General features: G+C 59.3%; 1 protein-coding gene across 8 annotated transcripts in view; it reads left to right on the top strand.

Annotated features, from left to right (window-relative positions):
• Positions 1–18,449, top strand: part of Tsc2 (tuberous sclerosis 2) — a 33,634-nt gene that overhangs the window by 7,476 nt on the left and 7,709 nt on the right. For 3 of the 8 annotated variants that reach the window (XM_013011511.1, XM_013011509.1, XM_013011516.1), the window contains exons 5-27: positions 1,051–1,168; positions 2,016–2,064; positions 2,321–2,446; positions 2,675–2,748; positions 4,332–4,458; positions 5,268–5,411; positions 5,523–5,660; positions 6,128–6,231; positions 6,884–6,965; positions 7,158–7,313; positions 7,699–7,815; positions 9,156–9,278; positions 9,889–9,995; positions 10,158–10,308; positions 11,789–11,911; positions 12,389–12,523; positions 13,655–13,844; positions 14,332–14,425; positions 14,961–15,063; positions 15,505–15,599; positions 16,700–16,828; positions 17,980–18,144; positions 18,278–18,430. In XM_013011511.1, coding sequence (XP_012866965.1) covers positions 1,051–1,168; positions 2,016–2,064; positions 2,321–2,446; positions 2,675–2,748; positions 4,332–4,458; positions 5,268–5,411; positions 5,523–5,660; positions 6,128–6,231; positions 6,884–6,965; positions 7,158–7,313; positions 7,699–7,815; positions 9,156–9,278; positions 9,889–9,995; positions 10,158–10,308; positions 11,789–11,911; positions 12,389–12,523; positions 13,655–13,844; positions 14,332–14,425; positions 14,961–15,063; positions 15,505–15,599; positions 16,700–16,828; positions 17,980–18,144; positions 18,278–18,430 — 2,803 coding nt within the window. The remainder of the gene's footprint in view (positions 1–1,050; positions 1,169–2,015; positions 2,065–2,320; positions 2,447–2,674; positions 2,749–4,331; positions 4,459–5,267; positions 5,412–5,522; positions 5,661–6,127; positions 6,232–6,883; positions 6,966–7,157; positions 7,314–7,698; positions 7,816–9,155; positions 9,279–9,888; positions 9,996–10,157; positions 10,309–11,788; positions 11,912–12,388; positions 12,524–13,654; positions 13,845–14,331; positions 14,426–14,960; positions 15,064–15,504; positions 15,600–16,699; positions 16,829–17,979; positions 18,145–18,277; positions 18,431–18,449) is intronic. The other 5 variants (XM_013011515.1, XM_013011513.1, XM_013011514.1 and 2 more) reach the window with 3 other exon arrangements.

Genomic DNA, 18,449 nt, shown 5'->3' with positions numbered 1-18,449 from the left:
GTCCCTCAGCTGTTCAGCTCAAGGCTAGCGCTCTACCACTTGAGCCCAGCGCCACTTCTGGCTTTTTTTTTTTTTTTTTGCTTATGTGGTGCTGAGAAATTGAACCCAGGGCCTCAAGTATGCAAGGCAAGCGCTCTACCACTGAGCCACCTTCCCAGCCCCCTCTTCATGCTATTTTTATAAATAGTTGCAATGTATGCATCTAGAAATACCCTTTTTTGGTACTATACTGGAGTTTGTACTTAAGGCCTGGGCATTGTCCCATATATATATATATAATTTTTTTTTTTTTTGGTCAGTCGTGGGGCCTGAACTCTGGGCCCGGGCGCTGTCCCTGAGCTCTTCAGCTCAAGGCTAGCACTCTACCACTTGAGCCACAGTGTCACTTGAGGCTTTTTTTGCTTATGTGGTGCTGAAGAATCAAACCCAGGGCCTCATGCATGCAAGGCAAGCGCTCTACCACTGAGCCACCTTCCCTGCCCCTCAGATCTGAATTTCTTGAGAAGCTAGGATTGCAGTTGTGAGCAGCAGCTCTCCCCCACCCCACCTCCCCACCCCCGCCCCCAGTACTGTGGTTTGAACTCAGAGGCCTGTGCTTGCTATGCTGGCCTAAGGAGGGAGTAAACTTGACCGAGGCTCTGCTGCTCTGTTGATGGTCTGGTCTGCCTGCCTTCAGAGCGGGTAGACAGGGATCTTGCCCTCAGTTTTCTCAGGTTCTGTGGCCTGCAGCTCTGCCTGTCTCTGAGGGGACAGGGGACACTCGGGGACTGCCTCTAGGGCCTGTGCCAACTCAGGATTATGTCCTTGTCGGAATGTGAGATACATACTTTATTGTTGATCCAGCTTCAGGCTCAGACCATCCTGGAGCTGGCTGATGCCAGTGCTGGTGCCCTGCCTGCTTAAGCCCTTTGTGGCCAGCCTGTCACCGGGGGAGTGCTGGCATGGCTCCCAGTGGGAATGGGATACAGACATGTTTTTCTAAGTGAGCAGGCGAAGAGGAGATGTAGCCTCAGCTTCTCTGAAAACTGCTCTCCTCCTCTCCTTCCCCAGCGGAGTTTGTCCTGCAGTGGATGGATGTTGGCTTGTCTTCGGAATTCCTTCTGGTGCTGGTGAACTTGGTCAAATTTAACAGCTGTTACCTGGACGAGTACATTGCGTCAATGGTTCAGTAAGAAAAGAGTTGAGGGGGGGGGGAGGCTGGGAAGTGATGTGAAGGGTAAACAAAGGAGGAGGCTGCAATGCTTGGTAAGAAATGTACGCATTATCCTGCCCATGCAATTGTAACCCCTCTGTACAGTATTTTCACAAATAAAAAAAAAAAAAAGAGTTGAAATGGGGGAGTGGGGGTATAGCTGCGTGGTAGAGCACATGCGTGGTACAAGAGGCCCTGGAGCAGAGTAAAAAGAGCTTAAGTAGTGTTATTTAATAGCCTCCTGCCTTGAGTCTTACAGTCATCTCTGCAAGGTGGAGAAAATAGCTGAAACTACCAAGTAAATGGGTGGGAATTGGATGGAGCCACCTTCCAATTTACATCTGGTGTTGCAGATACTGTATTTTTGTCATTTTTATTACAAATGCCCGCGAACTAGGTGCTAGTGGCGTATGCATATAATCCTAGCTATTCAGGAGGCTGAGATCTGAGGGTCTTGTTTCAAATCCAGCCTGGACAGGCAAGTCTATGAGACTGTTAGCTCCAGTAAACTACTTAAAAAAGCCAGAAGTGGAGCTGCGTCCCGAGTGGTTGAGCACTAGCCTTGAGTGAAGGAAGCTCAGGGACAGCACCCAGCTCCCGAGTTCAAGCCCCGGGATCAACAGCAACAACAATAAGGTGCCCTGGTGTCCCTGAGAGTGGGGTTTTTACTGCCTCATCTCTGTGGGACACTCAGCCCAGAGCGGGCACCCTAAGGGAGGAGAGCCACTCACCTGACCGACCTCACAGAGGGAGTGAAGGAAGTGTGGTTGGCTCGGCCTTCTGGAAACGTTTTCCGAGTTAACTTAGGTGTTTTATTCCCTAGTATGATCTGTCTGCTGTGCATCCGAACTGTGTCCTCTGTGGATATAGAGGTCAGTGACTTTCCTCTTAGGAGATAGTTAATTGTACCCTTGTTTCTTGGGGGGTTTGGGGCTCTGGGTTCAAGTCCTACGTGCCACATTGGCTGTGTTTCTCCTGGCAGCCACTTGGCCTCTGTCAGCTGTCAGGACAGTTGCCACAAGCAGAGCTGGTGCCTTGCAGTGCGGGGGCATGGGGGGTCACTGGGAGCCCTCTGGCTCTCTGGGTGGGTGGCAGCGGCACGGATGTGATGCTCTGCTCCTCCTGTAGGTCTCCCTACAGGTGCTGGATGCTGTGGTCTGCTACAACTGCCTGCCGGCCGAGAGCCTCCCTCTGTTTATCGTCACCCTCTGCCGCACCATCAACGTCAAGGAGCTCTGCGAGCCCTGTTGGAAGGTGGGGCTCTGGAGGGTCTAGTGCAGGGCTGGACCCCTTTCCCAGGTCTGGAGGTGGGGTCGGGTCTCGAGGGGAGTTTGGGAAGCCAGGCCCAGGCAGTGCGGCTGCACAGGCTTGGGAGGGGTGGGGAGAGCTCTGTGCCTCTGTGTGGGAAGGGGGCTGCACAGAGCTCCCTCCCTCGAGCGGGGCCTCCAAGCCACCAGTCCCTTGATGCGTTCTGTTCCTCAGCTGATGCGCAATCTTCTGGGCACCCACCTGGGCCACAGCGCCATCTACAACATGTGCCGCATCATGGAGGACAGGTGTGTGGGCAGGCAGGGCCCCGGGCGGGGCAGGTGGGGCCTCCTGCGTCCTCCTGGGAACAGGTGTGCGCGTGGTGGCATTTGTCCAGCATGGATGGTGTTGGGACTTTGCCTTCCTTCCGGGGGGCTGCTTCACCGGAGCCAGGCCCATGATACCTGTGATCTCCCACCCTTCCCTCTGCCAGTCAGAGCCTCTTCCCCTGCCTGGTGTCTTGGGATGGTGCCCTCACTCGTCACCCTGATATGAGGCTAGGTTGGGGTGTCAGCCCAACCTCTCCCCTTGTCCTTGCCCGTGCCCTGTAGCCAGCCATCCAGAGCTGGTCCTGGGAGGTGTGCTGCATGGTGGACACACCAGGGGGCGCACCTTCTCCCTGCCCCCTGTTGTCTGTAGCCTCGCGAAGTGTATTATCCACCCAGCAGCCCAGTGACCCCTTTCTCCTCCCACTCTTTGCCTGCAAACATAGTGGGGGGCCAGTGCCCCACCCCCAGCTCCTTAGGCCTCTGGTCTCTTCCTCTTGCTGTTCCTCCCCTCCCCTCTAGGGCCTTTGCATACACCGGCTCCTCCTGCTAGAATGTTCTTGCTGTCTTCCTGTTCTTCCCTGTTGAGTGCTCTGGAGGTCGGGATGTGGTCCTCAGTGCCCTGGCCTCCTGCAGCCCTTTCACTCTTGGGCCCACAGCTTCTTAGCTTCCCCACAGCTTCAGGTGGGGACTTTGCCCTTGAGTGATTCTTTGGCCTCTGTATCTTCCAGGAGGCTTGGGCCTTCTCTCTACTAGTGTTCCTGTATCTAGTGTCACCCAGGGCACATAGCCTGGGTGGCAGTGGTTGTTTCTCTTTTTTCCTCTTCCCCCTTCTCTTTGAGGGTTTGGGGTTTGAACTCAGGGCCTCAAGCTTGCTGGGTAGGTTTTCTAGCACTTGAGTCATGCCCCAGTCCAGAGACAAGTTAATCAGTAGTCACAGTTGCTGCCGGACTGTTCTCTTCCTGTCCCGGTGACACTTCTGCATACGTGGTAGGACTGCTGGGCACCGCCAGGGCCCAGACTGTCCTCTGGTGCTCCGGGATGGGCCCAGGCTGTCCTCTGGTGCTCTGGGATGGGGCTCATGTCTGTCCTCTGGTGCTCTGGGATGGGCTCATGTCTGTCCTCTGGTGTTCTGGGATGGGCTCACGTCTGTCTCTCTGGTGCTCCGGGATGGGCTCATGTCTGTCTCTCTGGTGCTCCGGGATGGGCTCATGTCTGTCTCTCTGGTGCTCCTGGATGGGCCCAGGCTGTCCTCTGGTGCTCCGGGATGGGGCTCATGTCTGTCCTCTGGTGCTCCGGGATGGGCCCAGGCTGTCCTCTGGTGCTCCGGGATGGGCTCACGTCTGTCTCTCTGGTGCTCCGGGATGGGCCCAGGCTGTCCTCTGGTGCTCCGGGATGGGCTCATGTCTGTCTCTCTGGTGCTCTGGGATGGGGCTCACGTCTGTCTCTCTGGTGCTCCGGGATGGGCTCACGTCTGTTTCTCTGGTGCTCCGGGATGGGCTCACGTCTGTCTCTCTGGTGCTCCGGGATGGGCTCACGTCTGTCTCTCTGGTGCCCACTTGCAGATCCTACATGGACGACGCCCCGCTCCTGAGGGGTGCGGTGTTCTTTGTGGGCATGGCGCTGTGGGGAGCGCACCGACTCTGTTCTCTCAAGAACTCCCCGACCTCTGTGTTGCCATCTTTTTTCGAGGTATGGGACTTGTGTGCTGCAGTGAGCTGTCAAACTCAGAAGCCCTCACTTGAGGGCTCCCCACCCTCCAGGCAGGCCAGGGCTCCTGGGGCGGGCTTCCAGGCATTTCCAACAGAGAGAGAGTGTGTGGTTTTTACTGGGGGTGAGGTATGGCTCTGTTTGAAGGTTTGTTTTTCAAGCACATGTCATATTTTCTGAGTTGCACCTGCTGCAGTTGGCAATGAGGCTGCTCACCGTTGCCGATGGTACAGGGATCCTCTTTCGGGTGCTGACTCTGGCTTGTCAGGAGGCAGTCTTGCTCTGCTGTCCTTGGATGATGCTGAGACAGAGCTTCTGTTCTTGGTGCCTTCAGGGATCCAGAGTCTCCCTTGGTATGCCTGTATGAGTGGTCGCAGTTCCCAGGGGAGTCATGGCCATCCCACCGTGGTCCTCACGTCGCAGAGCACAGACCTAGACAAGTTACACCCCCTCTGATACTTAGGGGCTCCTGCTGAGCCCCTCCTCTGTAGGGGTGGGTTTGTCTTTGCACATTGCTTTCACAGTCTCTGCTGTGCTGCATGCCTGGCACAAATGTGAACTTACTGGTCTGTCCAGGTTAGGCCTTCTAGAGGTGGGGTTCTGGGCCCTGTCTAGTAGAGCAATGTAGAAGCCCCCGCTGTGGATTCTTCACGTACTTATGGGCCACAATCATGTCTGGCAAGCGCTGTGACCCAGGTGTTTCATACCCAGCTCTCCGATGACATGGAGGGGGCTTGCTCTGCACAAGGGAGAAGTGGCTGACTATTTGCTCCCTGTGTCCTGTGTTCCAGGCCATGACTTGCCCTAATGAGGTGGTGTCCTATGAGATTGTGCTGTCCATCACCAGACTCATCAAGAAGTATAGGAAAGAGCTCCAAGCTGTGACGTGGGACATTCTGCTGAACATCATCGAACGGCTGCTTCAGCAGCTCCAGGTGAGGTGACAGGAACAAAGCTCCCGCCAGGTGGGCCGGTCCCCTGTGCGATCCCCTCTGCCATGGTGGCCTGGGTGCTGATGGTTCTTGGTGGTGCCTCTTACTTCCCAGAGCCTGGACAGCCCAGAGCTCAGGACCATCGTCCATGACCTGCTGACCACTGTAGAAGAGTTATGTGACCAGAATGAATTCCACGGATCTCAGGAGAGATACTTTGAGCTGGTGGAAAGCTATGCAGACCAGAGGCCTGTAAGGACCCCTGTCCTGGTGGGGACTGGTCTCAGGTGCAGAGGGCTGTGGGCAAGGTCTTGTGGGTCCCTGGCTGCAGGTGTGAAGCTGTGCTTTCTGGATCGGGCAGGCATTGGCTTTCCTGAATCTGTGCTCCAGCAGGAAAACAGGCGTCAGCCGGGGGGAAGGCGGTGGGGGGCGGGGGGGTCTTTTGAAGATCTCGGTGCTAGCCTGACCAGCATTCTCCTCCCTCCTGGGTGGAGGAAGGTTCCAGGCTGGGTCCAGCTGGCTCCATGTAGGCGGTTCTAGGCAGCAGCAGTCATTTTGCCAGGAATGGTCCACTCACTGCGAGGAGCTTCCCACGGCAAGGAGGCCTTTCCTCTGCAGGTCCCCACCTGGGCTTGCTGAGAGCACAGTCCCGGGGTGAGCACCCTGGGACGCTGGGCCGGACACGTGGCTCACTCACTCTGGCTTTGTCTTTTTGACAGGAGTCCTCCCTCTTAAACCTAATATCCTACAGAGCTCAGTCCATCCACCCGGCCAAGGATGGCTGGATCCAGAACTTGCAGCTGCTGATGGAGCGCTTCTTCAGGTAGTGGAGTCTCCCGGGCCAGCGGTGCCTCCCGGCCAGCGGCACTGCTGTCTGGGGTGTCCCAGGCGTGGGCCTCACACTCCAGGGAGGCAGAGCGCGTGCGTGCGTGCGTGTGTGTGTGCGTGTGTGCGTGCGTGCATGCGTGTGTTCCTAGGGCTTGAACTCAGAGCCTGGGCACTGTCTGAGCTTTTTTGCTCAAGGCTAGTGCTCTACCAGTAGAGCTACATTTCAACTTCTGGCTTTTTTGTTCTTTTTTTTTTTTTGGTGGTTTATTGGAGTAAGGGTTTTGTAGACTTTCCTGCCCAGTCTGGCTTTGAACTGTGATCCTCAGTCTCAGCCTTCTTAAATAGCTACAATTACAGATGTGAGCCACCGGCGCCCAGTCTGTCCTTCCTGATTCTGGAGGAGAAAAAGGAAAAAGAATTGTAGTTGAAGGAAGGCTGTTCTGGAGTAATGGTCTAGAAAGATGGCCTCTCGGAAGGCAGAGTTTTCTGTCTCTTTACCGAGCTTCTGTTTGGGTGTCAGCGAGTCTGGGCCCAGGGGAGAAAGCACAGGGTTAGGCCCGCTTGCCTCCACCCAGACCTGGGCCTTGTGTTTGGGCACGGGGGTACAGGTGCTCCTGGCCCACCCCAGCAGGCTTGCTTCTCCGCAGGAACGAGTCCCGCAGTGCTGTGCGCATCAAGGTGCTGGACGTGCTGTCCTTCGTGCTGCTCATCAACAGACAGTTCTATGAGGTTTGTGTCTAGGCTTGGCCTCAGGGCTCCAGGGGTTCCGGGCTGTGCAGCCGCCGGGCCTCTGCACGTGCTCTGGCAGAATCTGGGGTCTGCCGGGACTTGGTCCTGCTAGCACTCCTCCTGTGACAGGCTTTCAGCTGGCTTTGCGCCTCTGTTCACCCCTTGCTACCCCCTCTGCTGTGCCCGGTGCAGGAGGAGCTCATCAGCTCGGTAGTCATCCCACAGCTCTCCCACGTCCCTGACGACAAAGACCACCAAGTCCGAAAACTTGCCACGCAGCTGCTGGTGGACCTGGCGGAAGGCTGTCATTCCCACCACTTCAACAGTCTGTTGGACATCATTGAGAAAGTAAGAGCCACGGGGTTGGAGGCAACAGTGTCCTGTGGGCAGAGATGCCCTCTCTAGTAGTGCTCAGCAAGCTGACGGACGCGGTCTTCCCCCCAGCGGGGATGGGTGGTGACGGGAGACAGGGTCAGGCTGCCTGCTGCTTGGACAGCGTCCATCACAGGCCTTTGGAAATGGGTCTCATATGGCTCCCTAAAAGCTGAGCTATGCACCTGAAGACCACACAGAGCTAAGAAGCGGGGCCAGGGCTACAGCTCATGTGATTTCTAAATGGTCTCTCTGTGAAGTGTATTTTTTCTCCTGAGAAGTGAGAGGGAAGGTACTGGTAAGGAAGTGTTAGAGCTGCAGGGAGCCACGAGCCAGGACTTACAGGCTGATCTCTTTCAAGGTGATGGCCCGCTCGCTCTCGCTTCCCCCTGAGGTAGAGGAAAGGGATGTGGCCGCCTATTCGGCCTCCCTGGAGGACGTGAAGACCGCAGTGCTGGGGCTCCTGGTTATTCTTCAGGTAAGGGCTCTGCCGGTGGCCCCTGCCCGCAGGCGCTAGCGTCCGCTCGTCTGCTCAGGCTGGCCGCTGTCCTCCAGGGAAACGGGGGCTCTCCCAGCGGTCCTGACCGGCAGCAGGGTGAGGTCAGGGCACTGTGGGAAGTCGCTGTTGTCTGTGCTCCAGGCGGCCTGCTCTGTGTCCTGACAAATCACATCACGCTAGCCTCGCCCGCCCCTTGCTCTGTCTCTACAGCTGAGGGAGGAGGGAAAGGCCCAGGATTCCCTATAGCTTTTTTTGGGCAAGTCCTGGGCTTTGAACTTGGCTTGGGCACTACACCTGCTCTTTTGCTCAAGGCTAACACTCTACCACTTGAGCCACGGTGCCACTTCCGGCTTTTTCTGTGTATGTGGTACTGAGGAATTGAACCCAGGTCTTCATGCATGCTAGGCAAGCACTCTACCAGTAGACCACATTGCCAGCCCATAGTTCATTTATTTATTTATTTATTTTTTATTTTTTGGGTCTGGTCATGGGGCCTGTACTCTGGGCCTGGGCGCTGTCCCCCAGCTCTTCAGCTCAAGGCTAGCGCTCTACCACTTGAGCCACAGCGCCACTTCCAGCTTTTTTCTTTTTTTGCTTATGTGGTGCTGAGGAATCGAACCCAGGGCCTCAGGCATGCAAGGCAAGCGCTCTACCACTGAGCCACCTTCCCAGCCTCTTTTTTTTCTTTTAAATAAGGCTGGACACTGATGAAAGTGAACTATACAACTCATGGAACTCATGGCTGGAGACAGGAGGGAGGGCGGGGAGAGAGAGGGGACAGAAGACACGATATAAAAGGAAATATATTCATTACCTGACTCATGTAATTGTAATCCCTCTGTACAGCATCTCTATAATAACAATAAGGTACATATTTTTTAAAAAGCATGAGAATATGAAAAAAAAGACAAGGTCTTGGGGCTGGGAAGGTGGCTCAGTGGTAGAGCGCTTGCCTTGCATGCATGAGGCCCTGGGTTCGATTCCTCAGCAGCACATAAGCAAAAAGAAAAAAGCCGGAAGTGGCGCTGTGGCTCAAGTGGTAGAGCGCTAGCCTTGAGCTGAAGAGCTGAGGGACAGTGCCCAGGCCCAGAGTTCAGGCCCCACGACTGGACCCCCCCCCCCAAAAAAAAAAGACAAGGTCTTGAAAAAGTGGCCCTTTAGGGTGCCCTTGGTGGCTAGGGGATATGAATGAATGACGGTACGACAGAGTGCTTCTGCATAACTTCATGTAGAGGTGCTCCTGCTTCCTCTCCTCCACACAGCATTGCCTCCTCCTCGGCGGCGTTGCCCTCAGAAGGATTGCTACCCTCTCTCCACAGACGAAGCTGTACACCCTGCCTGCCAGCCATGCCACGCGTGTGTACGAGACTCTGGTCAACCACATTCATCTGCACTACAAGCACAGCTACTCGCTGCCCATCGCCGGCAGCATCCGCCTGCAGGTACAGTGTGCTCTGCCACACGGTCATGTCCCTGGGGCCTGGCCAGGCTCTAGCCTGCTGTCCACAGGCTAGAGAGGTTATGTGGTCCAGGGGGGCGTCCTCTGCAGGCTCTTCTTGCTTGGCACCCACTGTGGCTTGTCACCCTAAGTCACACTGACCCACAGAGGGGTGTGTGGCCCTCATGTTCTTGGTGCCGAATTATCAGCCAGTGAGCTGCAGCAGAGGGCTGGGCCGGCCTGGGAAGGCTGGTAGGGCAGGGCTTGGTGAGCGGAGCACGGCTGGGTTGAAGATGGCTGGGAAGTCTGGACTGGGCCAGGCAGGATGGGAAGTAATGCCGGGCTGTCTGGAGCTCCCTGGGAAGAAACCCTGACCCAGTTGGAGCGCCTGCCTTGGTTGGACCCGTTGGTTGGGGTGCCCAGCACAGTTCGCTCCCAGAGGAGGTGACGAGGCTGAACTGTGCGTGGGGCTCAGCGGCTGTGGGGAGGTCTGGGCCCTGTGCAGGACACCGGCCTCCGTGTCCCTGGGACGCGCCCATCTGAACCATGAGGAGTTTGCCATCGGCCGTGCCTGGGCCCTGCCTCATTAGATAGCACCATTCACTCCTCTGCAGGCCTTCGACTTCCTGCTGCTGCTGCGGGCCGACTCGCTGCACCGCCTGGGCCTGCCTACCAAGGATGGCGTCGTGAGGTTCAGCCCCTACTGCCTCTGTGACTGCGCGTGCGTAGGAGCCGCGGGCGGGGGTCAGCCTCACCACGTCCAGCCTGCGTGCCACCACCCCACATCAGGGTGGCGCGTGTACAGCTCTGTCCCTGAAGGGCTCCCGGTGACAGGCCAGCACTGGAGGGAATGTCTAACGCCTGTCCCACTTGGGTTTCACAGGGAGCCTGAGCGCGGCGCAGAGAAGAAGGCCAGCAGCCCCCTTTCCCCTCCCACTGGGCCTCCCAGCCCCGCGCCTGTGGGCCCTGCCGTGAGACTCGGCCACCTGCCCTACTCCCTGCTTTTCCGTGTCCTGCTTCAGTGTCTGAAGCAGGTGAGTCGGGTCTTCTCCGTGAGGTCAGACGGTGCTGCCCCAAGGACGGTCTGAGGACCAGCCTAGTTCTCCCTCAGAGTAGTCGGCGGGCGCAGTGCGCCTCCAGTGTGCAGCGGGACCCGCGTGTGTAATAGCGGTTGCTGTCCATCAGCACTGCCTCCCAGGGAGGGCACACACCAAAGGGATGCAGTTCTTTGCTGAGGGCCGCCTCCCAGGCCAGCTGGAAGGTGGAGTGAGCAGAGCTTGTATGTTCCATGCTGATGTGGACATACTGGCTGAGTCAGGGGCCAGGGCTGGTGAGGGCAGGTGAGCAGCTGCGGGGAGGGTAGCGGGAAGGGGGAACTGGATCCTGAACCGTGCCAGGCATCCGTGCTGCAAGGCTGCCAGATTTCCCAGAGTGCAGGGCTGAAGTGCTCCCTGCACGGTGTCCTGGGCTGTGGTGAGGTGCTCCCTGGGCTGTGTCCTGGGCTGTAGTGAGGTGCTCCCTGCGGCTGTGTCCTGGGCTGTAGTGAGGTGCTCCCTGCACTGTGTCCTGGGCTGTAGTGAGGTGCTCCCTGCACGGTGTCCTGGGCTGTGGTGAGGTGCTCCCTGCACGGTGTCCTGGGCTGTGGTGAGGTGCTCCCTGCACTGTGTCCTGGGCTGTGGTGAGGTGCTCCCTGCACGGTGTCCTGGGCTGTGGAGAGGTGCTCCCTGCACGGTGTCCTGGGCTGTGGTGAGGTGCTCCCTGCACTGTGTCCTGGGCTGTAGTGAGGTGCTCCCTGCGGCTGTGTCCTGGGCTGTAGTGAGGTGCTCCCTGCACTGTGTCCTGGGCTGTGGTGAGGTGCTCCCTGCACTGTGTCCTGGGCTGTGGTGAGGTGCTCCCTGCACTGTGTCCTGGGCTGTGGTGAGGTGCTCCCTGCACTGTGTCCTGGGCTGTGGTGAGGTGCTCCCTGCACTGTGTCCTGGGCTGTAGTGAGGTGCTCCCTGCGGCTGTGTCCTGGGCTGTAGTGAGGTGCTCCCTGCGGCTGTGTCCTGGGCTGTAGTGAGGTGCTCCCTGGGCTGTGGTGAGGTGCTCCCTGGGCTGTGGTGAGGTGCTCCCTGCGGCTGTGTCCTGGGCTGTAGTGGCTCTGTGGCTGTGATAGTTGTCTTGCTGCTCTTCCTCATCAGCTCTGGTTATAGCTTTCCTTCTTTTGTGTTTTGCCGTCTTCATTGTTGCAGATGTTCTGCGGGTGCTCAGGCTGTGTCAGGCTCACCCCCCTTGCCGTCGGCTCTCCTTCCCTTCCCCCCTCTGTAGGCTGTGGCTGGGCCACAACCCAGCATTTGAGGAGAGGACAGGACCAGGCATGTGGCGTCCTGAGCTGCTCTCAGCCGGCTGCTGGCGTGCTGGCTGCTGGCCAGGCTTCGTTCACACAGTGGCTTGTGGTGACAGGCCACGGTTCATCACGTCCCGGAGCTGTGCCACTGTCGCCCTGCCTCGTGTCTGACCGCCCTCTCCCTCCAGGAGACCGACTGGAAGGTCTTGAAGCTGGTCCTGAGCAAGCTGCCCGAATCTCTGCGCTACAAAGTCCTTGTTCTCACCTCCCGCTGCAGCGTCGACCTGCTGTCCTCCGCCCTCTGTGCCATGGTAGTCCCGTCCCCACCCTCTCCCCCGTCTGCCAGCCCCCCCCCCCCGCCCAGCCCTGGCCAGGCTGCCTATCAAGGAGGCCGGTGGGGGAGTGGGGGTCAGGGCCGCAGTCCAGGCTCTGCTTCAGAAGCCAGAGAACCCCAGGCAGGAGTGTGGAGACCGTCTCTGTCAGGGCAGGTCGGGGCTTCTGTCGGGAGCACGGACAGCTGTGGGGTGGAGGCGTGGATGCTCGGGCCCACGCCAGCATGCCCCCAGCTTACCCAGCACCGGGTTCCCCTTTTCCTGGCTAGGGCCCCTGTGATCCGCACCCACACCCCTGCCCCTTGCTGTGGGTATCGAGGGAGGTGGTGCTCTCTCACCTTCTGGAAGGCACCCCTGCAGAGCTGGTACCGGCTCTTCCTGCCTTTTGCCTCTACCCTGTCCCTCCCCAGCACGCTGGCCGCCAGCCGGGGCTTCACGGGGTCTTTTGGTCATTAGCTTTCAGGTCCAAAGACACTTGAGCGGCTCCGAGGCACTCCAGAAGGCTTCTCCAGAACCGACCTGCACCTGGCCGTGGTACCAGTGCTTACGGCATTAATCTCTTACCACAACTACCTGGACAAAACCAAACAGGTGGGATGTGGGAGAGGGTGAGGACCTCTTGTGCTGGCTCTTAAACCAGAGGGTACGCCACCTCCTCCAGTGGCTGGCTAGAGCAAGAGGCTGAGCTGGCTGTCGCCCTGGGGCTCCTGATGGCCGCTGGGGCCGCAGGTGCGAATCCTCTCACGTCCGGTTCTTTCCGGAGCCATCCTCCCCTCCTCTCTAGTACTCCTCACTCCCAGCCTGTGCCTGTTACGGCTGTAGGGCAGGTAGCCACGCCGGGTTTTTTTGCTTTTGGTTTTTTTTTTTTCTTTAAATTCTTTTGGTGTCAGTACTGGGACTTGAATTCAGGACCCTGGTGTTCTTATTTGTCTGGTGCTACTATTTGAGCCACAGCTCCACCTCCAGCTTTTTTCTGGCTACTTGGAGGTAACAGTTTCCTGGGTTTATCTAGGCTGGCTCTGAACGGCAGTTCCCAGATCTTAGCCTCACTGCTAGGATTGCAGGTGTGCACAGTGACACGCGCAGCCAGGACGGTTGGGAGGAGTGGGCTGGGGCGGGGGTCCCCATCTCCACCCCCCACCCGGTCACTCCCATTCTCAGCTTGCAGCAGGGGAGGTGGAGGTCTCAGCGAGGTCTGGTGCTCCTCATGTCCTGCCTCAAGGGGCTTGGCTCCCTCTCCTGGGCCCGGGCTCTACACAGTAGCACCATCAGATGCTGAAGCCCACCCCGCTGGCTGTGTGTGCTGGCCAAGCCCAGAGCGTTTCTGAGTCAGGACAAGAGAACTATTCCCAGAACTATTGAGGCCCTGGTCTGTGGCCTGAGCTTCCATTTCATGTCTGTTTTCATTACTGAGGACACTGCCCGGGGTGGGGTTGGGACAGTGGTCTCAACCTGTCAGTGGTTCCTCTCCTTACAAGGCTAGCCCAGAACCAGGGGGTCTGTGAACCCAGAGCTGGGAAGCCCAGGGCTGTTAGTGAAACGGAAGCACCTAACACCTGACCTAGAGCTACCCACCACTCAGGGTCATGTAAGCATTTAGGAACCATCCTACGTCCTCCCCCCACCCTCCCCCTCAGCACTTCAGAGTGGATCTGCGAGGTATGAGGCCTGCGGGAAGGGCAGCCCCCCCCCAGGTGGTCTGACGTGTTTTACTCCCTGCAGCGTGAGATGGTCTACTGCCTGGAGCAAGGCCTCATCCACCGCTGTGCCAGCCAGTGTGTGGTGGCCCTGGCCATCTGCAGTGTGGAGATGCCCGACATCATCATCAAGGCGCTGCCAGTCCTGGTGGTGAAGCTGACGCACATCTCCGCCACGGCCAGCATGGCCATCCCGCTCCTGGAGTTCCTGTCCAGTGAGTGTGTGGCTCCCCTGGGGGTGCACCCGATTCTCAGCTTGGTGTTCCGGGCAGCTGTGCTGATGGTTTTTCTACCCTCCTGGGTGTGCACAGGCTGGACTCCCTGGGGAACCTGGTCCTGGAGCCTGTACTGCCTCGGGGCTTTGGCACCTCGTGTTAGCTGCCTAAACACTTTGTTACACACATACACAGGGCAAAAGAGGCTGTAGGCATGGTTCGCGTGGCAGAGCACCTGCTTTGCGAGCATGAGACCCTGCATTCAATCTTCAGTATCAACAAAATTTAAAAAGTAAAAGCTGCTTACGGTTCATAGATTATACACGTATGAGCCAGGGAACCGTTGGGGTGGAGGCTGAGACCTTCCAAGTCTTCCACAACAGCAGCTTTGGCTTTTAGAACTGAGGTGCAGGACCCTGGGGACAGGCCCACCCCACCGGCCTGTCTGCAGGCTGCCCAGCTGCCTCACAGCTGTCCTTGCTCACAGCTCTGGCCAGGCTTCCTCACCTGTATAGAAATTTTGCTGCAGAGCAGTATGCCAGCGTATTTGCCATCTCGCTGCCTTACACCAACCCCTCCAAGTGAGTATGGCTGTCCAGGCCCCGCCCAGGCCCCCCTCCCTCCCAGCTGTGGCCCCGCCCAGGCCCCCTCCCTCCCAGCTGTAGCCCGCCCTCCCAGCTGTAGCCCTCCCTCCCAGCTGTAGCCCCTCCCTCCCAGCTGTAGCCCCGCCCTCCCAGCTGTAGCCCCGCCCTCCCAGCTGTAGCCCCGCCCTCCCAGCTGTAGCCCCGCCCTCCCAGCTGTAGCCCCGCCCTCCCAGCTGCGGCCCCGCCCAGGCCCCGCCCTCCCAGCTGTGGCCCTGCCCTCCCAGCTGTAGCCCCGCCCTCCCAGCTGCAGCCCCGCCCTCCCAGCTGCGGCCCCGCCCAGGCCCCCCTCCCTCCCAGCTGCGGCCCCGCCCTCCCAGCTGCTGCCCTGCCCGGGCCTCCACACTGAAAGCCATCCCTGCCACTGCCACTGAGACTCAGCCAAGGCCCTGGCAGCTCTGCTTTGTGCGGCCTGTCGGGAGCACTGGCGTGTGCTAGGAGGGAACCCAGTCCTTGCTGTTTCTCCTTGTCTCAGGTTCAACCAGTACATTGTGTGCCTGGCGCATCACGTCATAGCCATGTGGTTCATCAGGTGCCGCCTGCCCTTCCGGAAGGATTTTGTTCCCTACATCACTAAGGTTAGGGGCTGGGAAGGTGGCTCAGTGGTAGAGCGCTTGCCTTGCATGCCAGAGGCCCTGGGTTCGATTCCTCAGCACCACATAAGCAAAAAGAAAAAAGCCAGAAGTGGCACTGTGGCTCAAGTGGTAGAGCGCTAGCCTTGAGCTGAAGAGCTGAGGGACAGCGCCCAGGCCCAGAGCTCAGGCACCACGACCGGACCCAAAAAAACAAACATCGCTAAGGTTAGCCGGGGCCGCCTGTGTGTCTCGGGCCGGGACCTGCTTCTCCGTGTAGGGACAAGTAGGCGAGAGGGGAGGGCTGCCGCTTCGAGCCGCGTTGAAAGTGCCGAGTTCCCACTGGGCTCAGCCTGGGGTGGGCACAGGTGGGCGCTGCCGCCTTGCACTGGGCTGCAGCTTATCCCCGCCCCCACAGCCCCTCACGGCCCGTCCTCCCTGCTCCAGGGCCTGCGCTCCAACGTCCTCTTGTCTTTTGATGACACGCCTGAAAAGGACAGCTTCAGAGCACGGAGCACCAGCCTCAATGAGAGGCCCAAAAGGTTCGCCTTTCGGGGTCATGCCTGGTCCCGTGGGGAGGGGGCCCAGGCTGTGCGCTTGGTGCTGGCCGCTGCCTGCAGGTCAGTCTGGGCCAAAGGCGTGTCGCCCTGTTGTGGGCTGCCTGCGATGCCCAGGGTCCTGGGAGGCAGTTCAGGGCCTCCCAAGGCCACGCCGACCGCCGTGGCCTGTGCACTGTGCAGCCTGTGGGCCGGCTCCCCGTTGCCTGAGCCGCAGGTATGGGTCTGCCGAGTGGGGGTTGGGTGCTAGCTGCGGGCATCAGGGTTTAGGCCTTACGCACCAAAGGAGCCCCGAGGCACGTCGGGGCATCTATAACTCTGCCTGGGCAGGGGACCCCATGGCTACCCCGTCTGCAGTCTTGTGATGCACGGTTAGCCCAGCTCTCAGCCAGAGCCACGCCTCTCCCTTCAGAGCTGCTCGTGGGCACATGCTCTCCTTCACCACCACAGCTGCTTGTGCCCAGTCTGAAGCCGGCTGTGCTAGGCCTGTGTTGTTGTGTGCACTCGTTGACCGGCTCCGCACCCGCCCCTTGCTGCCAGGCTGTCGGCTCTCCCCAGGTGGACACGGCACTTTCCAGGGCAGCCTCGGCTCATGCCGCCGGGGCGGGGCGGGGCTGGCCCATCTCTGGCCATCGCTGGCCATCGCTCTGCTCTCACACGGAGGGCTGGCTTCCTTTCACACACTGGGCCCGGGGCCGTGCTCGAGGTCCGTGGCGCCTTCTGCGTCCAGGCCCGGTGAGGCCAGAGGCCTCTTCATGGGTGGGTGGGGACTGCTGGGCGGCCCAGCCTGGAATCTGCCGTGCCGGTGATCCACACACGTTTTAATTTGCACTAATGTCCTTTGTTTTGGTATCACACATAAAGCCTTACTTTTTTCTCAGTTGCATTTATAAGATGTATTTTTATGCGTTTTTGTTTTCTGTCTCTCTTCCCTGCTAACTGTCCTTTGGCATGGTTCTTTTGTTCATCTCACCCGCGGGACCTCTCCATCTTGACCCTGTGGCCTGGGACCTTTCCTCCTCACCCCTCCCCTTCCCGGGAGCTGGGCTCTCTGGGGCTTTGGGGCTTCCTTCCTCGCCTGGTAGTTTGAGGATAGCCAGAGCCCCCAAACAAGGCCTGAATAACTCTCCACCTGTGAAAGAATTCAAGGAGAGCTGTGCAGCCGAGGCCTTCCGGTGCCGCAGCATCAGTGTGTCTGAACATGTGGTCCGCAGGTAGCGGGGCTGTGGGGGTGGGGGGCACAGCCCGGAGCCTGGCCCACGAGCACCGGGCGGCGGTGCATGGGGCTGCTTGCATGACCTCACATTGGTGCCCTTCCTGGCCGGGGCTGGAGAAGACCCCAACCCAGGGGAGCCTGGTGGCGAGGGGGGAAAGGTTGCATTCTGTCCTAAGCCCCTAGGAGCACAACCTAGTCAGAGGCCGGCCTGGGGCCCTGCGCAGACCTGCCACTGTGGGAAAGCTGGGGGGCGGGGGGGGCAGGCTCTGTACCCTGCAGCCTCGGGTGGCTGGACGGGCATGCTCCCCAGGCTTGATCCTCACTTCCTGTGATGAGGACTTTGTCCCTTGGGCTTCCTTTCAGAAGGGATGTGTGCTTCTCCATGGCCGCAGTGAATCTCTGGCTTTGGGGTGGGGCTGGCAGGGGAGGGGCACAGTTCCCCCCCTCCCTTCGTGATTCTCCCAGCTGAGTCTGGGCGTGTGCTTGGCCTGTCCCTGAGCTGCGCGCCTGCAGGCTCTAGCGACGAGACTCTGCCTTCTCCCTGCTCCTCCCCATCCCTGCCCCGGCTCTCTGGCTCTGTGGCTCTCCGGTGTGGGGTCTGGCGAGGGGCTGGGAGCGGCCGGCTGCTTAGTGAGGCTTCTCGGCTCTCTTTCTGTCACATTCTTTATCATAAGCAGAGTAGGGCTAAAGAGTGCAACACTGGTACCAGACTAAGCCTGGACAAAGCCTTCCTGGTCGCTACAGTGCCGTGGGCTGCGCGCACAGCCCGGCTCCGTGTCCTGGACGGCAGGCGGCCGCGTGGACAGAATGCAATCTTGCTCTGTCCCAGTGGCCTCGAGTCTCTGCATGGACTAAGCTGTCTGCCGCAGCCGTGGCCTAACTCGCTCCTGTGTGCTTGGGCAGAGGGATGTCCTGTCTCGTCTCTTCCATCTCTGCTCCCGACAGAGGGGCCACCCCCTCCTCTCCGGGATAACGCAGTCCACTCGATTTGCCAGACGCGGCTCAGCTGGCCGCCGGGCCCAGGCCTGCTGGGGTTTTTCTGAGCGAGGCCCTCTCGGTCATGCATGCGTTGAGCTTTGGCCCCTGGTGGTAGGTGGCTTGGCATGGTCCTGCCCGGAGCCCTGACCCCGGCGTGGGCTCTCCCTCCAGCAGAATACAAACGTCCCTGACCAGCGCCAGCCTGGGGTCTGCAGACGAGAACTCCGTGGCCCAGGCTGATGACAGCCTGAAGAGCCTGCACCTGGAGCTCACGGAGACCTGTCTGGACATGATGGCCCGCTACGTCTTCTCCAACTTCACCGCGGTCCCCAAAAGGTGGGCGCTGCATCTCCACGTTCCCCATGGAGCCGTGCCTGGAGCCGTAGGGTAGTGCACAGCCACACGGGCCTCGTCTCTGCACCCGCCCTGGGCCCCATGACAGGTGGAGACTGGGGCTTTGTGCTTTCAGGTCTCCTGTGGGTGAGTTCCTCCTGGCGGGCGGCAGGACCAAAACCTGGCTGGTTGGGAACAAGCTGGTCACCGTGACGACGAGTGTGGGGACAGGAACCCGGTCCCTGCTGGGCCTGGACTCGGGGGAGCTGCAGAGCGGACCGGAGCCGAGGTGCCCGCCCCCTGCCCCG

Source organism: Dipodomys ordii, unplaced genomic scaffold (genome assembly GCF_000151885.1).
Source record: "Dipodomys ordii isolate 6190 unplaced genomic scaffold, Dord_2.0 Scaffold14, whole genome shotgun sequence".
In the NCBI taxonomy this organism is placed as follows: Eukaryota; Metazoa; Chordata; class Mammalia; order Rodentia; family Heteromyidae; genus Dipodomys; species Dipodomys ordii.
The sequence above is the reverse complement of the archived record's forward strand: the minus strand, read 5'-3'. Positions and strand labels throughout refer to the sequence as shown.